Source organism: Polypterus senegalus, chromosome 14 (genome assembly GCF_016835505.1).
Source record: "Polypterus senegalus isolate Bchr_013 chromosome 14, ASM1683550v1, whole genome shotgun sequence".
Lineage (NCBI taxonomy): Eukaryota > Metazoa > Chordata > Cladistia > Polypteriformes > Polypteridae > Polypterus > Polypterus senegalus.
The window spans coordinates 56,489,984-56,514,729 of NC_053167.1; the positions used below are offsets into that span (position 1 = coordinate 56,489,984).

Sequence of the window (24,746 nt, forward strand, 5' to 3'; positions counted from 1 at the left end):
ATGTAAACACATTTTACATAACAACGACAAAACAATCCATTATTTATTATCTTTTATTTAGTTTTGTCTTCTTTCAATACTTATTTTTGGAGATTTTTTTGGTTTTGTCTAAGATTTAAAAAATGATTGGTTCACACACATTTAAAAATGAAACATTACAACATTGATTTTCTTGTTTTTAATTTCATTGTGGTTACATGTAAAACATTAAAAAAACATTTTCTAGTACAGATTAAGAAAATATATAAACACTGTTTAAATGAGATTGCATGAACCCCTTTAAAATGTATAAAAAGTAGCTTACAAATAAAGCTAAGAAAAAAAACAAACACTAGATTAATGAAGTAGCACCAATATGAAACACACTGTGAGGTATTTATTTTGTGTGATGATTTGTTATTGTGCAGTGACCTCTGCAAACACACCCCAACACGCTAGTAAAGAGCATGATTAGAGTGTTTTTTACTTGTTATCAATATTAAAAATGTAAGAGTAGGAACAACAGCTCCACCATACTGTAGTTAAAACCAAAAGAGATTAAACTGTTGTATTTGCAGTACCGCAATGACCAACAGTCATGCAACTGTCATCAGAAACATAAGTAGAATCATAAGACGATGACAATGAAAAGTGAAGGTGCAGAAAGATGAGTGAAGAAATTAGGAGCACATTAATGAAACGTTAACAGATATTAGGCACTGAATGTTCTGTGTCAAGAGTATGGACACCTCAGTATGTCAATTCCTTTTCTGAACCCATTTATTCCAATAAAGGATCCTTGGGAATGGGAGCAAATCCTGGAAAGCACCAAGTAGAAAGTTAAAGGTAACCCAGCATAGAATGTCAGTCTGTCACAATGATACTCACTGGGTTAATGGATATTTTCTACTCAACCTAAGATGCATATCTTTTTAAAGTGAGATAAAAACAGAGTGTATGGAGCAAAATGCAAATAGAAAGCGATCAAACTATGATTCAAACATAAGCCCCTCTAACTGTGAGGCAGCAGCACAAAGCACCATACCACATATGAAAGTACACATTAATGTTAAATGTGTGTTGGTCAAAATAAAACAATACACTATATATATACCGGGACTCCTGGAAGAACCGGGAGAGGGACTACGCCTCCTCCGGACCACGAGAGGGCAGCCGCCCTGGTTTGTATGAGGGCCACGGGAACGGAGCATGAAAGCTCAACCCTATAGGGGCCCGTGGTCACCACCAGGGGGCGCCCAGACGCCTGAGAAGCCCTGGATGTCAGCACTTCTGCCACACCTCAAGGTGCTGGCGGAAAGAAAACCAGGGACACTCTTAGTGCTTCGGGGTGCTTGTGCGGCACTTCCGCCACACCAGGAAGGGCCGAAGGGAGCTCACCAGGAGGCACCTGGAGCACATTCGGAGGAATGTTGGTCCATTCGGGTTGGAGGATATATATATCCTCCAACCCGCTATATCCTAACACAGTGTCACGGGGTTCTGCTGGAGCCAATCCTAGCCAACACAGGCTGGCCATTTTTTGGAATTAGAAACTTATAGTCTATGGTGTTTATGCAAAGCATGGCACATCAAGGCATCCAAATGTATAAAAAGCACCAATAAGTCAAACTGGGTTACATAAAAGGCATTATGGCAATTTTCTTCCACAGTATGTAAACAATCAACAACTTCATTGTGAAGTCCTATGAACCCTTGTCTTACTCCCTGACTATTTTTAAAGCACATTATTTATCACACTGGGTTGGGCCTACAAAACCAACACACTTATTTTAGAAAATAAGTGTGAAAAATAAGTACTATCTGGGCTTCAAGTAAACAACATAAAGATTGAATATGTCAAATGAATTCCTAAAATATTAACTCTAGAAATAGTTGTACAAATTATTAAATGCTTTGATTCCAAGCTGGTGTATATACTATTTGGGGAAAAAAGAATAACTACACTCCATTACTTTTGTAGCATTTGACAGAAGATGTGGTTCATACACAAGCACAAATGTAATCAAATAAACCACCGAATATGGTAAAAAGTATGTAACATGATTCAATGATATTTAGAATATTTTATGCAAAACAAAAACAATGCAAAAAAAGTAAATGAAGGCCAATAGCTTTGAGACAGAATAGAAACAATCATTCAACGTTAACATACTTAAACCTAATTATGTTAAAGCCATGGAATTAAAACAAAACACATTGCTTTAGTGAAAACATGATTTGAAAGTTAGGAAAACTATCTTAAAATGTATTTATGTTTAAAATAAAGCACCTTGAATGTTATTGCTCATCAGTGTGAGAAAGTCTTGACAAGTTATTCATGACACTCTTAAAAAGTGGTAAGTTCAAATAACCTGCGTCTCAGAAATGCTTGATCCAAAGGCACTGGCCAACAATAAACATACCTTGGCTCAATTGCGCTGAGCTTAATGAATCAGCTATTGCGCTGGTTTTTACTTTTCTTAAGTTCCAGTGGGTGATAATAAGCCACCACCTGCGTACAGAAGAATGCAATGACGTGGGATCTTCAGTGAACTCGTTCTTGACTTGGTAAACGTTCTCTGACAGTTGAGATAAGTTTTTTCACCCTTGTAAATGAAAAGCTATCACACATTAAAAACAATAAAAATGATCATCAGGTGAGAACAGCAGGAAGCTACACTGTAAATGTCCATTACAAAATTTTGCTAGGAGCTCCTTAATTTCATTACATATTCACAATACACAATTTTGTCTTAGCAAATTTGCAAGTAAACTTTTAAAGCTTTTCTAAAGAAGCATTATAAATTTACTCACACAACCTAAAACACTCTTAATCAGTATTAATGTAACAAAAGTGTAAGGCAAAAAGGGGAAGTCCCTTTTTTTCCTGATTATTATATATATGTTAGCACCCAAATATTTTTTTACTAAGAGTATAAATACTCTTCACAGCAAACGTGCAGAGGTAGACTAAAAACATGACTGAGATAAAAGGTTTAACCTAACAAAAATCATAAAAAAGCAAACTAAAGTGACCTTTAAAATTCTGTAAAATATTCGGAGAATATAGAGTAACAGCACCACGGTCAGCGATGAAAATTAAGATGTGCAATTTATAACTGATCATAGCTGCAGATAGGCCCACTGACTTTTTTGCCATTTTAAAACCCATTTAAAAATGATAAAAACTGTTGTATCTATAGGTCCAGATACAAGATGTGTAACAAGTATGACAAAATGGAATGATGAAGAACAGCTATATGAGAAAACAGTGCAAATTAAAATGGAGACAGGAAGAGACATCTCTACTGCTGTGTATATGTCTGGTGTTCTTCAGTTTCCTTTTGCCGCATTACTGTTACAGCTCAATGCTTAGCTTGAGGTTTCCTTGGTTGTGCAGTCCTATTGTGTTTCACAGGCAAAGTAGTCTTTGAGGGGTGCAAACAAATGCCGGATCACAGGGACACTCCACGACCTCCCAAGAACTTTCTGGCGAGCTCCACGTCCCATATTGCTGACATCTGTATAATGCTTTGGAAATCCAAAAATCCTTTGGAATGCAAGAAGAACGTGGAGTTTTAATTAGATTCTGTCATTTTTAAGGTACAGTTTTCTTTTGGCAGCATTAAGAAAATACTGTAAAATGGTTATTCCTTAATTGAGCAAACCCAAGAGGGTGAATAAGTTAAACCTGATCCATTGAAACAATCACCATTAAAAGAAGGCACACACATACAAGCAAAACTAAATGATTTTAGAACCCAAATTCTTTAAATATTAATCTGTAAATGTATTTTGGGTGTTTACTTTCTTATCATTAGTTAAAGTATACCTAAAACAGTACTTTGTCTGCATACACACATTATTTTTTGTCATCTGCATTGCTGTATATTTAAAAAAAGGTCTTTCTCACTAATCCTTTTCAATCTACTCACATAGCTGTTAATTCTAACACCAAATCTAAAAAGAATATGCAAAAAACTCTCATCAGAGTTTGTTCAAACAAGTTGACTGGGTTTCAATTTATGTGCTCAGTATTTCTTTACATTTAAACTTAAGGTTAGTTTAGGAAAAAAAAAAGTTTTCATGCACAAGTTCACAATGGCACACTAATATTTCAGTATTACTTTGCTGCCAGACTGTACTCTATAGGCTTATGAATAAGAGACAATACATCATTAAGTAGTTTCTTCTCAATCTTTACACCTCACTTATTTGAATCTAATATCCTGTGTATAAGACACAGGTCACTCAGAGAAGACCAAGAGAAAGACCTAGGACTTGTTGGAGGTATTACACCTCTCATGGGAACGTCTCTCAAAGACAGATCAGATCCAACCGGATTTCTTTCAACTAAATGGCAAATCACATACATAAGGACACCAGTGGAAATTAAGGGAAAGTGCATTTAAGACTGAAAGCAAGAAGCTATTCTTTACTCAAAGAGTTGTGTGAATCTGACAACCCTGACAACTTTTACAAAGTATCTGGATGAGAATGTGGGACAGTTTAGCTATTAGCTTAACAAACAAGCCTGATAGACTGAATCATCTCCACTTATCTGCTGAATTTCTTTTGTTTTTCATCTGGGTATATCCCCCAAAAAAAAACACACCACACAGAAAGTTTGTGAAGATAGCGATGATTTGTCTGGACAGGACATATTAGATCAGATCAGCCCAGACATGCATCTTCCAACAGGAAAAGTAACATTTTTTTTGTCTTCAGTTTTTCTTCAAACTACTTTAACTCATGACATCTTATTTAACATCGCATAGGAACCTATGGTTAAAATGCTCCAAGCTCCTTTGTGTACTCAGTTGTAATTTGCATCTTTCAATAAATTGTTGTATAACTAAGCAAAAAAAAAAAAAAAAACTTAATAAGCGTATTTCCAATTTTATTGAAAGAGAAAGCAAAGACTCAAGAAGATCTGTTTAACTTCTGTAGAAGAATTTAGTTGTAAAAGAATCAAGAAATAACAAGCAAGTCTCCTGTAATTAGATTTTAATTGCCATTGTCAGATTATCAGTTAAACGCCTGTATTGAAGTTCTGATGTATTTTAAAAGAAAACTGCAAATTTGAATTTGTTGCTTGTAGGTAAAGTCAAGGATTAATTTCAGTCATTAATCCCTGCATTCACTCACTCAAAATATGGCTACTTACTATCCCCAGTCACCCTTGAGGTATTATGGGTATTTCCTTATTTTATTGACTGCTCACTATGACTAAAGTATACAAATACATATGCAATAATTTTATTTAAAATGCTAAATGTTTTACTGAAGCCATACCTTTCCATCTCTGTACACCATAACATATCTTCTTTTCCTTGCATCATCACTGGCATCATTGCTTCTTTACCCTGTTTAATTGAATTTGTACGAGTTGTTATAGTCCGAACCTTTGAAAACTATAAAAAAAAAGAAAAACCCCATTAAGGACTTGTACTCTCACCAAAATACTAAAATTTGCAGAAAAAAATATATAAAAGCAACCATTTTGGAGTACTATACAAGGATACATTTCTGCATGATATTTTCTGACATGATTCAAATTTTCAGAAAGAAAAAGTGCAGCGTGAAGTCATTAGTCATTTCCTAACCCACTTAGTCTAGAAGAGGGTCAGGGTGCTGGAACCCTACCAGCTAACACAGGGCACAAGTTAGGAACAAACCCAGAACAGTGTGCCAGTCCATCGCAGGGTGAATGAACAGGGTGAATTAGGATCGCCAATCCACCTACCCTGCATATCTTTGGATTGTGGGATGAAACCGGAGCACCCAAATGAAACCCACACAGACACAGAGAGAACTTGCAAACTCCATGCAGGGAGGACCCGAGATGCCAACTGTGGTCTCCTTACTGTTTGGCAACAGTGCTGTCACTGTGCTATCCTATTCAATGCGAAGTGCAAGCACATAACGCAAAACCTACTGTCTTTTCCATGCCAGGCGGCACCTACATAAAGTCCATAATTTGCACATCGATTAGGAGATGATTAGCGAAGGGTTGTATTGGTGACAAAAACTTGCCAGGATATGTGCACTTTTAGAAAGTCACAAGAGGAGGTTGCACAAAAAGCCACCACAACAGGAAGAGAGCCAAAAGCTAGTGTGAAAGCAGAGCTACTGCTTTGAATGGTGGATGCAATAGCAGGCAAGAGGACCAGTTAAAAATAAAACAGTGAGAACGAGAAAGAGTGTGAGAGACAAGAGATGCCGCATTGGTAGAAGGATTTAATGCTGTCCCAGAACCTGTGAGCAATTATCCTGATCTACTTGTAACCATTACATTCAGGTCTGTGAGATAAATGCAGCAATGGAACCTAGCACTGGCCTCAGAATTCCAGAAGATATTGCATGTCTCCAACACATCAGTCAGCTGTGGATTCACCTTAGAAACTTATTTCTTCAAGAATAACTAGCAGCTCAGAGGTGCAGAGACAGCAAGTATTTAGCAGTTAGGTTCTCATCTGCTGTCTCTGGAGCAGCACTAAAAGTGCCTCAAACACTCATTGTGTCTAAAGCTGTCTCACAACCAGTGGCTTACTTAGAACTCAGGAGTGAGGAGAAGAATTTGTGTTGAAGACACCATTAGCAGGCAGGTGAGAGAGAAAAGGAGAAAGAAACAAACAAACAAAAGTGTGAGAGAGGAGATAGGAAAGTTAGTGTTTGTGTGTGGTACTGTGGTACACAGGACATCCTACTTTTACTTCCCTTCATTTGCACTTTTTGTTCTCCCTTTGATAATTTTTTAATTTGACTGACATTTAAAGGTGAAATGCTGTTTTTTGAAGGAAAATGTCAATCTGTGACACCTAATCTGAGAAAACCTTAACACAATCCAAACCACCATGTTTGAGTACCACATTATCCATAGTACAATTAAGAATATTCAGTTATTAAACCTAACACATATAGGTATATAATCTGACTTTTATGCTGGGCCAGTCCTTATGGGATAGGCCTTTGTATTTATACGAGGGCTGTCAACCAAAAAACTAATATTTTGTATTTAAAATATTGTCAGAATATACAATCCACAAAAGTATACTTAAGATTCTCGGTGCTATTGCATATACATGTAAGTTGCTAGAAGGTAGAAGACGACCACTAACTTGTTTTCCTCAGTATATTATTATACTTTTATACATTGAACATGTTGATATTCAGTTTTCAAATTCTGATAAACATTCCATTTTAATTAATGATGAGTTGGGGAGGGGGAATGGGGGCTGAGCCATATCCTGCAATACTTCATGTTACTTATTTGAGATTTTTATTTTAGGGTCAAAGGTCTTATTTTCCTTTTGCTTACTGAGTGTGGTTGAAGCTACATCCATTAAACCAGTTTGTAAAGTCTAAATTGGAAGGGAAAAAAACCCAAAAAAAAACAATGCTCCTAAAATTTTTGGTACATCACAAACCAGAATGCACGGCATGATATACATAATAGTAAACATTTATTAACTGCTTTTCATTCTAACAGGTGTAAATGCATGTTGAAACTGTTGAACCTCATACCTAAAAATACTTCTACCTGCCTTCAGTTTTGTAATTCATTTTCTATAAATGACCTTTTTTTTAACTTTTTGTTGTTACAAGATTTTATTAATAGTGAAAAATGGTACGATTAGATTTCAACACTTACATAAACAATGAAATTAAGAAAAAAAAAAAAGTACAGATATCCTTTGTAAGTGTCATTTTGGGTGTGGAGAGCTACCATGAGACCCACTGCAATAAAACGATCATGACACTAACCACTGAATACAGGACACTACTATATTAATAGTAGACTCAAACTTTAAAGCTGGAGTATTTTTAAGGACTGGAGTAATAATGTGCCTGCAGCCTTGTGAAAAGAGAGGTTTTGCCATAAGATTTTCTGAATTACTGAATATATGTCAAGGTGAATTATTAATAGTTAAACAAAACCTAGTATGATATAAAGAATAAACTATCTTTCAAACTATTTCCGAGCACTGGGTAAGTATTCTGACCTGATCTTCTACACAGTATTTCCTCAGACCAAACGGTAAATGAAGATGAACTGCTTGTTTCCGTTCCTGGCATATTTTCTTAATAATGTTCTGAACAGGGTTTGACCAGGGCATACTACAACCCAACAATTTTTTTTCTTCTTTCATTGATATAGATTTGCGTATGCGCTTTTGATTGCTGTCTACTGCAAGACCTACTTGTGCTTCAGCTCAGAAAATAATTTTCTGTTGAGTTATTAATAAATACTCTGATATCTGAGCACAATTTAAGGCTTTTTCATTATCAGCAATGCACACCTGATCTCTAGACGTTCTTGAAACAGATTATAGTTTGATTTTTGCCACTTTCCAAGGTCTACATCAGTGTGAATTTCCCCTTGGGATTAATAAAGTATCTATCTATCTATCTATCTATCTAAAAACAGTAATACCTTTCAACTTGTATGTCTATAAAAAACGTGAAACTTCTGAGGGTCATATAACTACATCCAGGTAAAATTTTTGTAAATGGTTGTGTGTGTATTGGGGGGATGTTTCTACGAAAGGCAGAAAAAAGCCTTTTTTTATTTTATTGATTTTATTATAATCATTCCATACTAATAGATCAATTTTTACAAAAAATAGGATTGAAAACAAATCAACCTCCACCACTGAGAAAGAGAGCATGGCCAACGGGGCAAAACTTAAAGCTAGTAAAAACAAGTAAATTGATGAGTTTAATAAGTGGATAAAGATAAATGGAGAAGAAAAAGAAATGGGAAGAGAATCTGCTTCCTCAGTGCTTTAAGAGCTAAATCTAAAATGTTACTGATTAGATCCTGCCAGATTTTGAAAAAGGTCTGCACAGATTCTCTAAGTGAGAATTCTTAGTGAGAAGCCTTAATGTCCCTTGATTTACAATAAACATATTTTAATATTTCTTTTGGACACATCATGAGAATGTTGTTTCAAACCCTTAAACCCTTTACTGAGGGCCAAAACTTGAAAGACAATGTTGCTCATGTTATCTTCACAATTACTGTTCCTTTTGGTAACATCTAGTACTTCTACAAACTAAAATGCTTTTTTCTGGTGTGCCATATTCGGAAGATAATTCAGTATTCATGTTTATCAAGCATCTTACACTTAAAAAAAAGTCCTAACTGGTTCAAAATTTTTTAATTTGATTGTAACTCTTAGGATCTATTCACAACCTAAGCTTTTTTCCAGCATTTTAGTGCTAGACCAGAACATTCCAAAACCTCATGAAAAGTTACTTGCTGTTGTTTCCAATGATACCATTCACACCTAAGTGTTTTAGCAGCAAGCAGTTTAGAAAACTCCTGCATCCAACATTTTGTGAGTGCTTTCAGCCAAATGGTCATTCCATTGACAACAATGGTAACGCTCATAAAACTCTTATAAAAGAAAACAAGAGCGTTTTCAAAGCTTTTTCACAGGACGTCATTGCCTCTTCCTGGATGAAGCAGCTCACTGAAACTAGAAAAAAAAAAAAAACAAAACCTGGTGCCCTCATACACGTCTGTGCATCGGTCTTCTAGTGACAGCTAATGAGTGATACATTAAGGTATGTAGCTTGCAATTAAGGGACAAGAATTCAACACAAATTATAGGAATAAATTCAGTTTTAATCAGGCTTAGGTTTAGTACAGGTGCATTAACAAATTGGCAGAGTAGTGGCACCGAGCGCTTCCTCACAGTATCATATGGGATTTGCATTTGCCTGTGCATTTCTAGTCTAATTAATACAACTGAGGGATCACAGACAGGAACACTGCATGTGAATCTGGAAGATGATCGGGAACACCGGAAGAGTGAACGTGACTTCAGAAAGAGCACAAGCAGGGGGCTTGTTTCAGTATAATTGTTATATTATGATGCGTTTCCCATGGCCATAATAGTGGGAAGGTTATTTTTCTGAAGGTACGGCTGTGGATCATTTATTGATAAATAGACATGCCTGTTATTGGGGATTATTCTCATTTGTGTACATTTCTCTTTCAGTTTTTCCAACTCGGTTCTCGTTAATGTATTATTCTTGATGTTGACACAAAGTGGTAACAATTACATGCATCTTAGCACAATACCTTACTATATTTACTTCTCTGATTTACTTTCTACTTGATGAAAACAATGTCATTTTAACCAGTAACTACTGTGCAAAATTGTAGGCTTGTATGTTTATTACTGCCCTGCGGTGGGCTGGCGCCCTGCCCGGGGTTTGTTTTCTGCCTTGCATCCTGTGTTGGCTGGGATTGGCTCCAGAAGACCCCCGTGACCCAGTAGTTAGGATATAGCGGGTTGGATAATGGATGGATGTTTATCACTTTCTCAGATATAAAGATTATATAAAGAGTGTGCGGCTCTAATTTTACTTTTCTCTTTTCATTTTACTAAAAAGACAAGTTCTGCTAAAAAATGACAATGCTCCAGTAGTCACAGCCTTTGAACTGTTAATGCTAGGAGCTACCGACTTTGTATTTTGTGCATTTACTAATAAAAATAAGCTCTTTCCATTGGTAAAATTCTTTTTATGACAGTGTTTGTCATACTTGGCCAATATGCATTTGAAATGATTTTTTCCCATTTTTAATATTACATAAATCAGGTGGTTTGATTTCTTTCAGACGCCTAGATGCTAGTGAAGAACTATACCACGAGTAACACCGAACAAAATTTAAAAGATTTCATGTGGTTTGGTGAGGCAATACAGATGGTTAATGTTTGATTAAAGCATGAAAGATATTTTTATATAATTGTGAAAATGCCAGAAACTGGCAACTATGCAACTGTGGACCAACTATTTTGGATGTTAAAGACATCTAATACTAACTAATAATCCCTGAAAATTAAATACATCTAGCATTAACAGTTCAAAAGTTATGACTAATAGTACAGTGTCATTTTTAGTAGCACTCTTTTGTTTTTACTAAAATTAGGGCCATTCATCCTTGATAAATATGGGCACAGGCAGATCTTTATCAATTTCTTTTTTTGCCTCCTTAGTATCTGCTGTTCCTCTAGTTTTAGTGTCATTTAAAAATGTAAAAAATGATGAATTATAGCAGCTTTAATGTCTTTAAGAGTAATTTAAGAAAGTGTAACCACTTAAGCGCATATCCACACATGAACTTAACCCAGCAATCTTCTCTTATCTGTAATATTTGCATATAAGCTAATAAACCAACTTAAAATGCAGTTCTAAATGGATTTTTGGTGTGGGATTACATCAAGGCCGTTTTTAAAATCTAAGTAAATTATGTCATATGCTAGTACACCAATTATTAATTCTGGATTCCATATAATCATTCTGGTTGTGGAGTGTCAACAGCACCACTCCATTTACAATAGGTATGCTTATTTTAAATATTAACTTACCTTTGCCATTCGTCCATGTTCCAAACATTCTTGAAGTTCTAGTTTGTCATTAGAAGATGCAGCTATGGGCCTAAAATTGTTACAACAAAAATCCATATTACTGTTAATGGTTTCAATGTATTTAACTTAAATATATTCATATAAGTGAAGTATCATCAATATTTAAGCAGTACTACTGTTCCTTACATTTATATTAATTAGTGGAATGACTTTACCAATTTACATTGATTATTCAAGGATTTCTCATTAGACTACCATAAAATGGAGCATGATTAAGGTTTTCATGTTTATGAGTGAATCAGGCCTCACATATACAAAACAAATGATCAGTGTAATAACATAAAACTGACAGAGCTTTTGATGAAATACAACATCACACAAGGGGTGCACAATGACATGGCGTTTAGTGTTTCTGCCGTACATCCTTAGGGATGAGATTCCTACCTTAGCTGCAGTACACATTCAGTGTGAATAATCTCCCCATGTGTATCTAGCTGTGGGGTCTCTCTGGGTACTTCAGTATACTCCAGGATTAAAAAAAAAAATCATACACTTCTGGTTAACTGGCAACTTTAATTTGTCCCAAACTCAATGAATCTAGATTACTGTGTGCATGAAAAAACCCTGTAATGGACAAGCATCTCATCCAAGGTTAGCTTTGGTTTTGTGCCAGTTAATGCTGGCATAGGTTCCCACTCACTGAGAAAAGCATCTTGTGTCATCCCATTTTAGTTGTGGTAATTTGCTCACCAGAGGCAGTGTGTCAAAAGTATTTTAACATCATGTAAGTCAAAACTATCAGTAGAAGCATACCTACTACACAAAATTACAAATGATAATTCCACGGTATGTTTACTTTCTGTTCTACAGAAGAAATGTTTAGGAACTGGCAAAGAACGTTTAAATAAAATGTGTGCTGACACCACTGTATCACACTGAATAGGATACTTATTAGTGAAGCAATAGTTCTCCTCTAGGAAAATTATACTTGAGGATTTGCACTTGTATGTTTGTTGCCAGAAGATGAAGTTAAAAGAAGAGAGGCTTAGTAAAGAAAAAATATTTCAATACTGTCTTTCAAATTAAAAACGTGGAGTAAAAAGTTGATAACCAAGGGTGATGAAAAGCTGCCCTGTGCATGGAAAAAAGACTGATAGATGAATATCTTCTTATATAATACGCTACCATGGCTGTTCATTTGTCTGTCCAGGATTTTAAATCACCTGTAGCTCGCAAACCATTTGAACTATTGACCTGAAATTTGGTGCACATGTACTTCGTGACATGTACTGTCCGCTTTCGGGGTGAAGATTTTTATTACTCAGATAGGTAGAGGGCATAATTGCTACTACCTTGGCCATCACTTCCTCTACCTCTTCATATCTTAAATCTTTCCTGAGGCAGATTGAAGACTTAAGTGCCAGCTTAAGTGAAAAATGAAGGAAAATGTACTAAGTAATTGCAACAAACACAGGCTTAATCAGTTTTAACACAAAAAGATGTTGACTAAAGAAGAGAAGAAGTGGGCCGCTAGGGTGGAGGAAAGAGGAGCTGCTCAGGAAGCAGCAAGCGGATCAACCTCTGAGCAAACGAATGCTAAACGTACAGGGAAAGAGCAGGAAAACTGTTAGTCAAGTGTATTCACTGCACATTATCGTACACTGCGCCGTTACTGATTTTGCATAATTGACATCAGAGAGGAAAAAGGAAAAGAGAAGATGATCAGCTAAGTCAAAGTTCTCAAACTACAAGCAATTTATTCATTAAATGCCAATTCTTGTTGTTAATGAATTCCATTTTGTGTTAGTGATCTCATCTGCTACACAGGATTCTTCTAAAACTTGATTTTTTTATTTTATTTTATTAATTTTATTGCAATCATTCCATACAAATCAATCAATTTTTACAAAAAGTAGAATTGAGAGCAAGTTGTCCCCCACCCCTGAGAGAGACAGCAAGGCCAACGGAGTAAAATTTAAGGCTTGTAAACATACCTAAATTGATAAGTATGATAAGCCAATAGAGATGAATGGAGAAGAAAAAGAAATACAGAAATAATTGCGTCCTTTGTGCTTTAAGAGCTTATTTTAAAATATTACTGATTAGATCCTGCCATGTTTTGTAAAGAAAAAATCTGGACTGATCCTCTAACTTATTTGAGTATTTGATTTTTTTCCAATTTCAGATAGTATAAAACATCAGTTTCCCACTGACTTAAAAGGGGAGAGTTTGGATTTTTCCAGTTTAGCAGCAAAGTGTAGTGAATGCAATCACAGTTTGTTTGTCCTTCTCCACTTTAAACCCCTCTGTAGGAACCCGAAACACAGCTGTTAATGGGTTAGGAGAGATTGTGAGTCCAAGGCTTTCTGAAAGGTAATTAAAAATTTTGGTCTAGAATGATGTTAATTTGGCGCAGGCCCAGAACATGTGACCTAGTGAGGCTGGGACTTGGTTGCAACGTTCGCAGGTTGGATCATGCCCTGGAAACATTTTGGAGAGTTTTAGTCGAGACAGATGTGCTCGATATATAATTTTAAGTTGTATAATTGTATGCTTTGTGCATATGGAGCTCGAGTGAATTCTCTGCATTGCTACTTTCCACTCCTTTTCTGATATATTAATTGAGAGATCTTTTTCCCAGTGTCCTCTTGGTTCTTTGAAAGGAAGGGATTGTAAAACAATTTTATATATTGCAGAGATGGTGTCTGAGTCCTTGAGATTGAGCAATATTTTTTCCAGCTAAAACTTGATTTTTTTTTCCTGTCAGCACCATCAAATGTTTTTTGGACCGAAGCAAATCAATATTTTTTACATCTAAACCGTTCTTTCTTTTCAAACATTTTATTGAAAAAGATGTTGTACGATGGACACATGGATCAGATTAGCTGGTCATGTATTGGCTCGCTTTGCATCTCATTATTAATTGACAGGTGACTAAGAAAGCAAGTCAATTAAAACAAAGGAAAAACAAACATACTTCATTAGTAGTAATAACTTGGTACTAGTAAAGACAATGACTGGGAGGAAACAAAAAAAAAAAAAAAAACTACCTCCACATTTTAACACAACTGTGTTCCAGGAAAGTGAGTTAGGCTTTCTGTTAATATGTTGTGCCTATATACCATGTTAGTACCACTCTTAAGGAGATTATCATTCAAAATTCTAAAAGCAAGGGCATTGGTGATTTCAAATATAGCTGGGATCATGAGTATGTTATGGTTTCAATAGGATATTAGGACCAAATCAAATATATCTCTACACAAATACATACCTGTCCATTCCGGGTATGTTGCCCCAAAAATATCTTGCTCTATGAGCAGGACTGACTTTGACAGCATCTATTAGAACTGGATGACACTGTAATTAACAAAGAAAAAAAAGATTAAATACTGATTAAAGTATCAAACCAAATTTTTAAAATGTTTTAGCATGGATTTTTAATTTGGCACCACATTCATTAGTTGCTTAATTTCTAGAATAACGCATTAAATGTTCGTTGAGCTTAATTGAAATGCCATTAAGCCTAAGGAACTGTTATGTATTAACATGTGTTTGTGTTTCATTGTTATTTTTGAAATTTCTTACATATTTCCTGTCATATTTGCTTCTCTCTAGCTATTTTACAAGAGCAGAAAAAGGTTGATTGTAGGAAAACATTGTTTGTAAAGGAGCTCGTGTATATTGTAATTTTCTTTGGACTTTCTGTTTTTCGTGGTTTATTTTGTGTCTGTCTCTGGTTTTCCATTCTGTATTATGGATTTTGACTTGTTTACTCTAAGACTGCCTTTAAGGCAACTCCTTTTTGCATATTTATGATCTTTTGGACTTTTCCATATATGTTTCTCTTTTCCTTTTGTTGTTATTAATCAACTCTTTATTAATAAAGATTCTGTGTTTGCTCCTTTAGTACTCAAGCTGAGGGTTTGCAATCACTCCTACTCTTTCTAATTATTTGGCCAGCTTGCCTCTAGGTGCTCTGTTAGTAGTTAAGTTACAAAACAGACAGAATTGTTCAGTTTCATATGCGAATTTACCATGGGCATTCAATGATTCACAGCTAAAAGACTGCAGTCAGAGAAAACAGCACACCACACAAGTTATGCCAAGTATAAACACGTGCCACCAAATGGAAACATTTTTACAAAATGTAATTTGGCAATTTATTACCTCACTTTGAAAACCATAAATGAACCATATTTACATTATAATGATAACGTTTAATAGCAGAAAATTAAGTATTTTTAGAAACAACTTTTGTTGTTGCCAAAGATGTACATTTTTTAACATCACATAAGAAGTCAGAAAACATCCCAAGGTATATTGCTGTCATGGGAAAAGCGCATTTTGTCTAGGATAAGACTTACCTCTAAAAAACGAGAAATGTCTCGCTTATCATTAACTCCCATGGCAACCACATTTTCAAACATCCAGAAAAATGGTCTATTATCATCATCTTTTGGCTTTAGCAAGTTTAAAAGCCGATAGTATTCAAAGAACAATCTTCCTGTCCCCTCTACAAGAAGAATTAAAGAGATGTTACTCATGATGCTATTATAAAAAAAAAAAAAAAAATCACACACACATTAAAAAACACATTTATTTTCATACCATATAGCCCCTTTCTTGCTGGGTTAACAATAGAAAGATCATTGCAAGGACTTCCGCCAATTAAAAGATCAAAGGGACCCCATTCTGCAATCTAGAATAAGAAAAGTGAACAAAGTGAAGTAAAAGCAAAACGTAAGCAAGAATTAGTTCCTACTGTACATAAAATGAAGGAACATTGTACTATTCTTGCACTATTTTCCCCTTTTGAGCCGAGCCAAAATTGTTCAGATACAGTTACAAAGAAATATAAGAATTAAAATACTCTATAGAAAAGCAATACATTGAAGTGATATAAACTAAAAAGTACTATAATGTAAAAAGATCAAATGGTGCGTCTCAAATGTTAGGGGAGATCCGGATTAGCCTGTTGAAATCCGTTTCTTGAAATTTCTAACATATTCTCAGCAGTCCTTGTAAACTTTCATTACTTTCTTTAAATTTTCTGTTACACTTAACTTGTTTTTTTAAAACTGGACTGACTCACACTGGTGCCCACTGTATGCTTACTGTTGCGATAGTATGTACTAATGTACTAGTATGTACCTTTATTCGGACTCATTCTGTACAACCAACACCTTGCAGCCAAACTTTATCTCCAAGTTAAAGATGGTACTTGACCCCCTTCCCTATGGATGTAGGTATAACACAAATGCTTAATTGTGTGTTAAGCAAATTAACCTTTAGGTTAACCAGTTATCCATTAAAGGCATCCTGCTGTACAATGCATACACAATCGGCTGCAGAGTTTTTTAGGACTTCCCCAGCCTTTGTTCTATGCTCAGATACACAGTTAGAACAATGCACATATTGTAGTCAAAGTGCTAGCTTATGGCCGATGCTGAGATATAGATATATATGTATTTTTTCTATGTATGTGTATATAATATATATATATATATATATATATATATATATATATATATATATATATATATATAGATAGATAGATAGATAGATAGATAGATAGATAGATAGATAGATAGATAGATAGATAGATATACATATATACACTGGTATAGACTTGCCAGATAAGAAAGCATTAAAAGTTAAGAAGAAGCTAAAAGAATGCATAAAAATATAAATGAGACTACATTGAATATTTTTCTTTCCTATATATGCCATTATACTTTAAACTGAGGTTATGTTGGTACTGTATATTTATTTGGATGTTTTACAGTGAGAAACAAAGGCAATACATACGTGCTTCTTTGTTATGCTTCGCACATCATCTACATATTGAATTTTGCCTTCATGCTTTACCAGTCCAACAGCAATCGAGTCCTCACAAATCTCTGAAGCATAGTACTTATCAATTTTTAATCCAAGATCTTTCAAGACAAGATAACCTGCCAAATATAAATTATACATATTATTTAATTATATACATATACATAAGCTGTTTTAGTATAAAAACACAATAAGTTTGTTTACTTTAAAAGCAAACAAACTAATCCATCCAAAGTGTCATTACATGCAGTCTTCCTGCTTATATTACTTTCCATGATCTGGTGGGACTTTTCTAAATAATACTATCATTTTACCCTCTACAAAAGATTTATATGTACTAATCTATTTATAAAGGAGACGTTCAGAAAATAACTGTGAAACAAATAGGTGGCACACATAATAATTAAAAAAATCAGATAAGCTTATTGATCCAATGGCAGTTACAACAAATTGAAGACATAAAATGGACAATTTTTTTAACTATACCCTCAGAAGCTTTTAAACATTTCACTCAGTGAAGTCCAGGGCTCTTCAAAGAAATTCCCAAAACTTATAAGCAGTGAATGTTGAGCATAAAATGGGAATTAAAATAATAAGCCTTTTTTCTAAACACGTCTTAAGAATTTGTTTACCAAATGAAATTCAAGAAATCATGACACTGACCTGTGGCAATACCATCAAAAAGGGACAATACTCTAATTGGTCGACGTTGATCAGCAGGGACTGCAGGGTAAAGTCTGTGGGGTTCCTATTAGAAGTTTAAGAATTCAGATAAATACGAGACTTGCAAACTGGTAGAAACCCCCCACCCCACAAATATAAAAAATTGTCATACAAATTCCATTCCACTGTTATTGGCAAAGAACTGCTGCACTTTAACACTCCAGTTGGGCCTCTGCTTCAGAACTCCGTAACGGGCTGACGGCATACATATGTAACAGCTCCATGGGTCTACATTCTTCAGTTTTTCAAAAGTTCCAGCCCCAACCAAAGTATCTAAGCAGTCAATGCAGTAACAGCTGAATAAGGAAACAAAAGATACACAATAAGGCAATATACAAATTAAGGTAACATAGCCACCTACATAAGCTTATAAAAAATAAAACCAAATATTCAATGTTTATACTATTATGTTTTCCCATGTTTACACAATGATATTCATTACAACATAATATGAAATTGTAATTCAATTATATGCAAAGTATTCCCACCAGCATTACAGATAATAAGCAACTCACCGGCAGCAACTAGAGTTTCCACACAATATGACTTCTAGGCCAGCACAGCATATAGTGCAGTAAGACTGATACCCATCCTCATCATACCTGTACACTGTTTCTGTAAAATTATCCTGGAATACAATAATGTGATTAATTGCGAACTGCACTGTAAGCTTTCATAATATATACACACACCTAAAGGAGTATTAGGAACACCTGTTCAATTTCTCATTAATGCAATTATCTAATCAACCAATCACATGGCAGTTGCTTCAATGCATTTAGGGGTGTGGTCCTGGTCAAGACAATCTCCTGAACTCCAAACTGAATGTCAGAATGGGAAAGAAAGGTGATTTAAGCAATTTTGAGCGTGGCATGGTTGTTGGTGCCAGACGGGCCGGTCTGAGTATTTCACAATCTGCTCAGTTACTGGGATTTTCACGCACAACCATTTCTAGGGTTTACAAAGAATGGTGTGAAAAGGGAAAAACATCCGGTATGCGGCAGTCCTGTGGGCGAAAATGCCTTGTTGATGCTAGAGGTCAGAGGAGAATGGGCCGACTGATTCAAGCTGATAGAAGAGCAACTTTGACTGAAATAACCACTCGTTACAACCGAGGTATGCAGCAAAGCATTTGTGAAGCCACAACACGCACAACCTTGAGGCGGATGGGCTACAACAGCAGAAGACCACACCGGGTACCACTCATCTCCACTACAAATAGGAGAAAGAGGCTACAATTTGCACAAGCTCACTAAAATTGGACAGTTGAAGACTGGAAAAATGTTGCCTGGTCTGATGAGTCTCGATTTCTGTTGAGACATTCAAATGGTAGAGTCAGAATTTGGCGTAAACAGAATGAGAACATGGATCCATCATGCCTTGTTACCACTGTGCAGGCTGGTGGTGGTGGTGTAATGGTGTGGGGGATGTTTTCTTGGCACACTTTAGGCCCCTTAGTGCCAATTGGGCATCATTTAAATGCCACGAGCTACCTGAGCATTGTTTCTGACCGTGTCCATCCCTTCATGACCACCATGTACCCATCCTCTGATGGCTACTTCCAGCAGGAAAATGCACCATGTCACAAAGCTCGAATCATTTCAAATTGGTTTCTTGAACATGACAATGAGTTCACTGTACTAAAATGGCCCCCATAGTCACCAGATCTCAACCCAATTGAGCATCTTTGGGATGTGGTGGAACGGGATCTTCGTGCCCTAGATGTGCATCCCACAAATCTCCATCAACTGCAAGATGCTATCCTATCAATATGGGGCAACATTTCTAAAGAATGCTTTCAGCACCTTGTTGAATCAATGCCACGTAGAATTAAGGCAGTTCTGAAGGCGAAAGGGGGTCAAACACCGTATTAGTATGGTGTTCCTAATAATCCTTTAGGTGAGTGTATATATAGCACTTTACTCTATTAAATCTAGCAGTAATGACATTGTTCAAACAATGGCCCAGATTTACTATACTTTAAAACAACAGTAAGTGAAACTGTAGAGATTTGCATTCTGACAGATGATTGACCCAGTCAGTTATTGAATAGTCACAATGCTATTGTCGCATCAAAATGCTTAAACTTCAAAAAGAAATTCTTCTGTATAAATTTGTATTTTATATGAAGTCTAAATATTAATGGGAAGTTATACCTTGCATCTAACGCACAAACCGCCTTCAAAGAGAGGGTGAAATGTCTCTGTTTCTGGGGAGCCACATGATAAGCAAAAGTCTATAAAAAAAAATAATAATAATTAATGTTACAAGCAAAATTACACAAAACCATATATGGCCGTAAAAATTCCCAGAAGCATTTTGAAATCCATAGTCATGTGACAGCACTAAATAACATTTTGTAAAATGTATGCAAGAGTTCTGAGATCTGAATCATTTGGCTTAATTAACCAATTTAAAGTTAACTTACTTTCAATGATTTTTCCTTTGTGCAAAACTCTTTGGACCATTTCAGCTGGAGAGAAAAAATAAGGCAAAAAACATTACAAATTTCTATAGGGGGTCCATACTTAACTGCTGGTAAAAAAAAGATTGTGGTAGTCTGGCACAGTTTCAGGGTTTTACTTCACCTATAATTTGTTACAAATTATAACATGGTTAACAACAGTAAAATTTCTGAGGCTGGATACAGGTAGAATATCACTTACTATTATACTTTAGTCATTATCAAGTGTGGCCCTTTGCTTGTACGTCCTATGAATTGCACAAACAAGGTGCCTGACAGATACAACTGAAACATTCCAAAAGATAGAATTACTGAGCCACTGGAAATGTAACTTCGTAAATATGTACTCCTGAATGGCTTCAGTGTGACACATTCATCCAGGATCTACTATTTCCACGTAGTAGTAAGTAATCAACATATACTAATTTAAGCTGACTTGAAGTATTACTTAATACAAATCATTAAGCTGACTTAAACTGAAACAAATGAATATCTTTGCCATAAGATAAAATAATATCTTTCTGCCCGTCTCCTTCATCACCTAGCATGGCAAGTCACTAGTTAAACGGTCTCCCTTGCCAAGCACCTATCACTGTTGTAAACTGAGCAGCAAAAAGAAAAACAACATTGGAAAAACCCTTATTTATCCTAAAGCTGGATAAAGCTTTAAGTAAACACAGTAAAGTCAAAAGTATGACCATACTAAACAAAGTGAAATGGATTCAGAAAAAAAAGATTTGGCCATATTTTCTAAAGAGTTTACAGTATGCAGTTTGAATGACATTAATAATTTACTTTGGACAATATTCAATTCAAATGAATATGCAGTTCTGCACTTGTGAGGTACAGAAGCAAGTTAGTTTTATGGATTTGATGCTTAGATACTAGAAGATGGAGCACAGCACTTTCAGCATTGGTAAACATAATCCAGAATGAATATGCCCAGCCATGTAAAACGTATTTTTATTTATTATACTACAATCTTTTTTTCAAAGGATACACCTCACGTGACAGTGCATGTAGTGAAAGTTGCTAGGAGGAGATTTTCCTAAAGGGAGTCTCCACTGTGGTACATAAACTCAGTGTTTAAGGTGTACAAGAGAAAGAAAATAAATATATATATACTGCCACTTGAATTAGTACCCAACCGTATTTATGTTCAAGAAATCACAAAGTGCTTCCATTAAAATCTTTACAACACATAAAAAGTATGTATCAAATATACAAATTCAAAGCATAACATCCAGCTATAACTGAATACCAAAGTTGCTTTTCTCACCTCGGTTATGAGATTGTACACCAGTTTTGCTTTTACAAAGGATTTTGTGTTTTTTGGCAGGGGGCTGGTATTCACAGTTAGATGTCTTCAACTTGGATATTGCAAATGAATGTCCTGTTAATAATAACAAAAAAATGTTCAAAATATAACATTTTAGGGAAAAGAGAAGTTAGAAGGAGAGTGAAAGAAAAGATCCCTTACTAAAAGTAATTGGTGATTTGAATCCATGAGGTCCAGTTGGCTGAAATCCTCCCATTGCCCAGTCCACAAGTTGCTTGTTTCTGTCTTCCTGGTTACCACCAGCACAGGGTGGAAATTTTTTTTTGGACCTTTCAGCAGCTAACTACACAAAAAGATTAGTTTGCTTATTATTTTTTTTGACTTTAAATAAACATTTCTCATTAAATTATAGCTCTACGGGTGCTTTAAAGGTATTGTTTCTTTTCTCAGAAGCTATATGTAAATTTCAAGTAATAAATGCACAGTACATGCAACATTCCTTTCAAATTGCAGCATCACTGCCTGCAGAAATCCATTTGCATAAAAGGTTATATCAGATAAAATCATTCTATTTTAGAGGAGTGGATTTTTTGTAATTATAAACTGTTCTGTTTACTTGATGCTGCCTAAAATGTCAATTTTAGGATATTCTGTAGGACTGCATGTCAAGCATTTGGATTAACAAATCTAGATGAAGAGGTAACATATGCGTAACAGTGAAGCACAATTAAGGTCCTATGAAAACGCAGACAAGTGACACTAGTAATGTAGCAAGTTAAGAAAAAGAAAAATAGAATTTAAACAGGTCTGCAGATAGATAAACATTCATTAATGTAATGAAACCCATGTATAAATAAAGATATCTTCAAATGTAATTGAGATCCATGTGAATCAATTTAAGGTATCTTTATAAACCACTCAAAAATCTCCAATGGCCAATTTGGAGTAAGAAATGTATTTCAAACTTTCATTTTCAGTATTTTAACAAGGCCTTTAAGTACAGATAAATGTGAATAACTTCCTGTTTACAGGAGCATTGGTTTCTCTATTACATACATGCAGAATTAGTTCACGGTCACAAGCCTAACATGAATGTCCATTTTGGTTCCCTCTGTCTGTGCAAAGGTGTTACCTCAATTCTGATTTACACCTTTGTTATCAGATGAAATACAGAGCTGATACTCAGTACACAGGCATGCACATACATAAATCGGGTTAAGGTGAATAACCTAGTTAAGACAGAAACCTGGTTTCTTAATAATCCGCATTTACATGCGCAAGTAATCTTCTGAAATTCCCCTTTGGCAAAACGCTGCAACATAATTAAACTGAGCAAAAGAGTTAAACATCATCATCATCAGCCAATGTGAATCTGAAATGATCCTTGTGATAATTTTCTTCTATTTTAAAAATATATTTAGTCAAATGGATGCTTTATTTACAGGTTTCTGACAGCAAACTGCACACTGCAAACTCTTTCCCGTTTGGCTGTGTGCAATTGAGCCCCTGCAAAGGACCCGGTATGTGTGCTTCTTTCCTTACACCCAGTGCAGCTGGAAAAATAGCAACACAGTTTACATCAGTAAAATAAGTATCGACTTAGGGATACCTATTGCTTTAAAAAGTATTTGGACTGCTAAATGCACGTTACTTTTAATGTGTTGCCCTATTGCACTCAAAATTTTGTTGTGGATTTTATCACTGTACGTTCAGCTCATCAACATAAAATTTTGTGATTTCTGAACTACAGAGATAAATAGATAATTTCAGCCAGGAAATTTAATAAAGCAATCGTCCAAAAATTTGTCTCAGAACATTTATTTTGTGGACATTTCTACACATGGCCGCTGAAAGCGTGTGCAAAGCAAACACATGCCGAGGCTGACAGTACTTAATAGTAACTTAGTTATAGGTTTAAATGGCTACATAATGTGATTATCCACAGACAAATCTACCTCAGTTTAGCCAGCTTCTCAGAGGCCAATAATGTGGCATTTCAGAAATCAGGTTTCTGTGAATAGTTTGGTTATTGAAGCACATATAAACATGCTAATTGGTATAGGCTGCAGTTCAGCTATTTACTCAGGAATGTAGGTTTGGGTTGGTGTGCTGCCAAATTTCTGCATTCCTGTTAAATCTGCTGTTTTAGCAGGCCTTGTGTGCCACTAACAACCTAGCAATGTCCACTTTGTCCTACATTAAAAAATGATTTAATTACTGGCATTGCCAAAATCAAAACTAATAATTAACTGATTAACGTTACTTAATTGACCCTTCTTCTCACATCAATACACATTCCCCATATAATGCATTAGATACTTAATCCATTATTGGATCCCTGACATTTTCTTTAATAGAACACTTATGCAGAAAGTTATTCTTTATGTTTTAAATAACAGTACAAACAAAAGCATTACAGAACAATGTAGGTGTCCCTTTGTGCATTATAAAAAAAAAGCAAATATTAAGACGAGTTTTGAAAAGCACCCTCAAAGGACAAAAAAGACCAGCGACAATTTACAGTAACACTTCACTGCAAGTTGTCGGAAGCAACACTATGATTTAATTTTATTTAGCTGAGGTTTCTGGTCAGTGTTTTTTTCTGATGTAATCTTATTTGGCTTATCACTATGAATAATACTTTTGAAAACTGTTAAATTTATTTTGTATGTCCAGTCAACTTTGAATATTCCAAAACTGGTAAGACTGGTGGACTCTGCAGAAAACATAAGCAGTATTAAATGAGAATCCATCCATCCATCCATCATCCAAGCCGCTATATCCTAACACAGGGTCACGGGGGTCTGCTGGAGCCAATCCCAGCCAACAGGGCACAAGGCAGGAACAAATTCCGGGCAGGGCACCAGCCCACCACACTAAGCGAGAATTCCCTGTATAAATAAAATTTGATAATGACAATTTTCTGCTCACTCTCAATATAATATCTAGAACTTACAATCTGATGTGATTAACATTAGCCTTATTTTTCACTGTGTCTTAGATGAATACAAGCAATACAGGAGTAAATGTTACGTCTGTTGTATATCCCAACACAGATAAATATTTTCACATACACAGCACC

The 24,746-nt window shown here is 35.4% G+C and overlaps 1 protein-coding gene across 1 annotated transcript in view; it reads right to left on the minus strand.

Moving 5' to 3' along the window:
• Window positions 1–203: 203 nt before the first annotated feature.
• The window catches only part of LOC120514919 (DNA (cytosine-5)-methyltransferase 3A-like), a 76,614-nt gene continuing 52,071 nt past the window's right edge, over window positions 204–24,746 (minus strand). Inside the window, exons 13-26 of the mRNA XM_039735561.1 lie at window positions 21,866–22,007; window positions 21,665–21,778; window positions 20,350–20,394; window positions 20,078–20,157; window positions 18,437–18,549; window positions 18,034–18,217; window positions 17,862–17,946; window positions 17,172–17,317; window positions 15,972–16,062; window positions 15,728–15,876; window positions 14,635–14,720; window positions 11,364–11,433; window positions 5,275–5,393; window positions 204–3,529 (exon numbers count right to left, since the gene is read on the minus strand). Coding sequence (XP_039591495.1) covers window positions 3,382–3,529; window positions 5,275–5,393; window positions 11,364–11,433; window positions 14,635–14,720; window positions 15,728–15,876; window positions 15,972–16,062; window positions 17,172–17,317; window positions 17,862–17,946; window positions 18,034–18,217; window positions 18,437–18,549; window positions 20,078–20,157; window positions 20,350–20,394; window positions 21,665–21,778; window positions 21,866–22,007 — 1,572 coding nt within the window. The 3' untranslated portion in view covers window positions 204–3,381. The remainder of the gene's footprint in view (window positions 3,530–5,274; window positions 5,394–11,363; window positions 11,434–14,634; window positions 14,721–15,727; window positions 15,877–15,971; window positions 16,063–17,171; window positions 17,318–17,861; window positions 17,947–18,033; window positions 18,218–18,436; window positions 18,550–20,077; window positions 20,158–20,349; window positions 20,395–21,664; window positions 21,779–21,865; window positions 22,008–24,746) is intronic.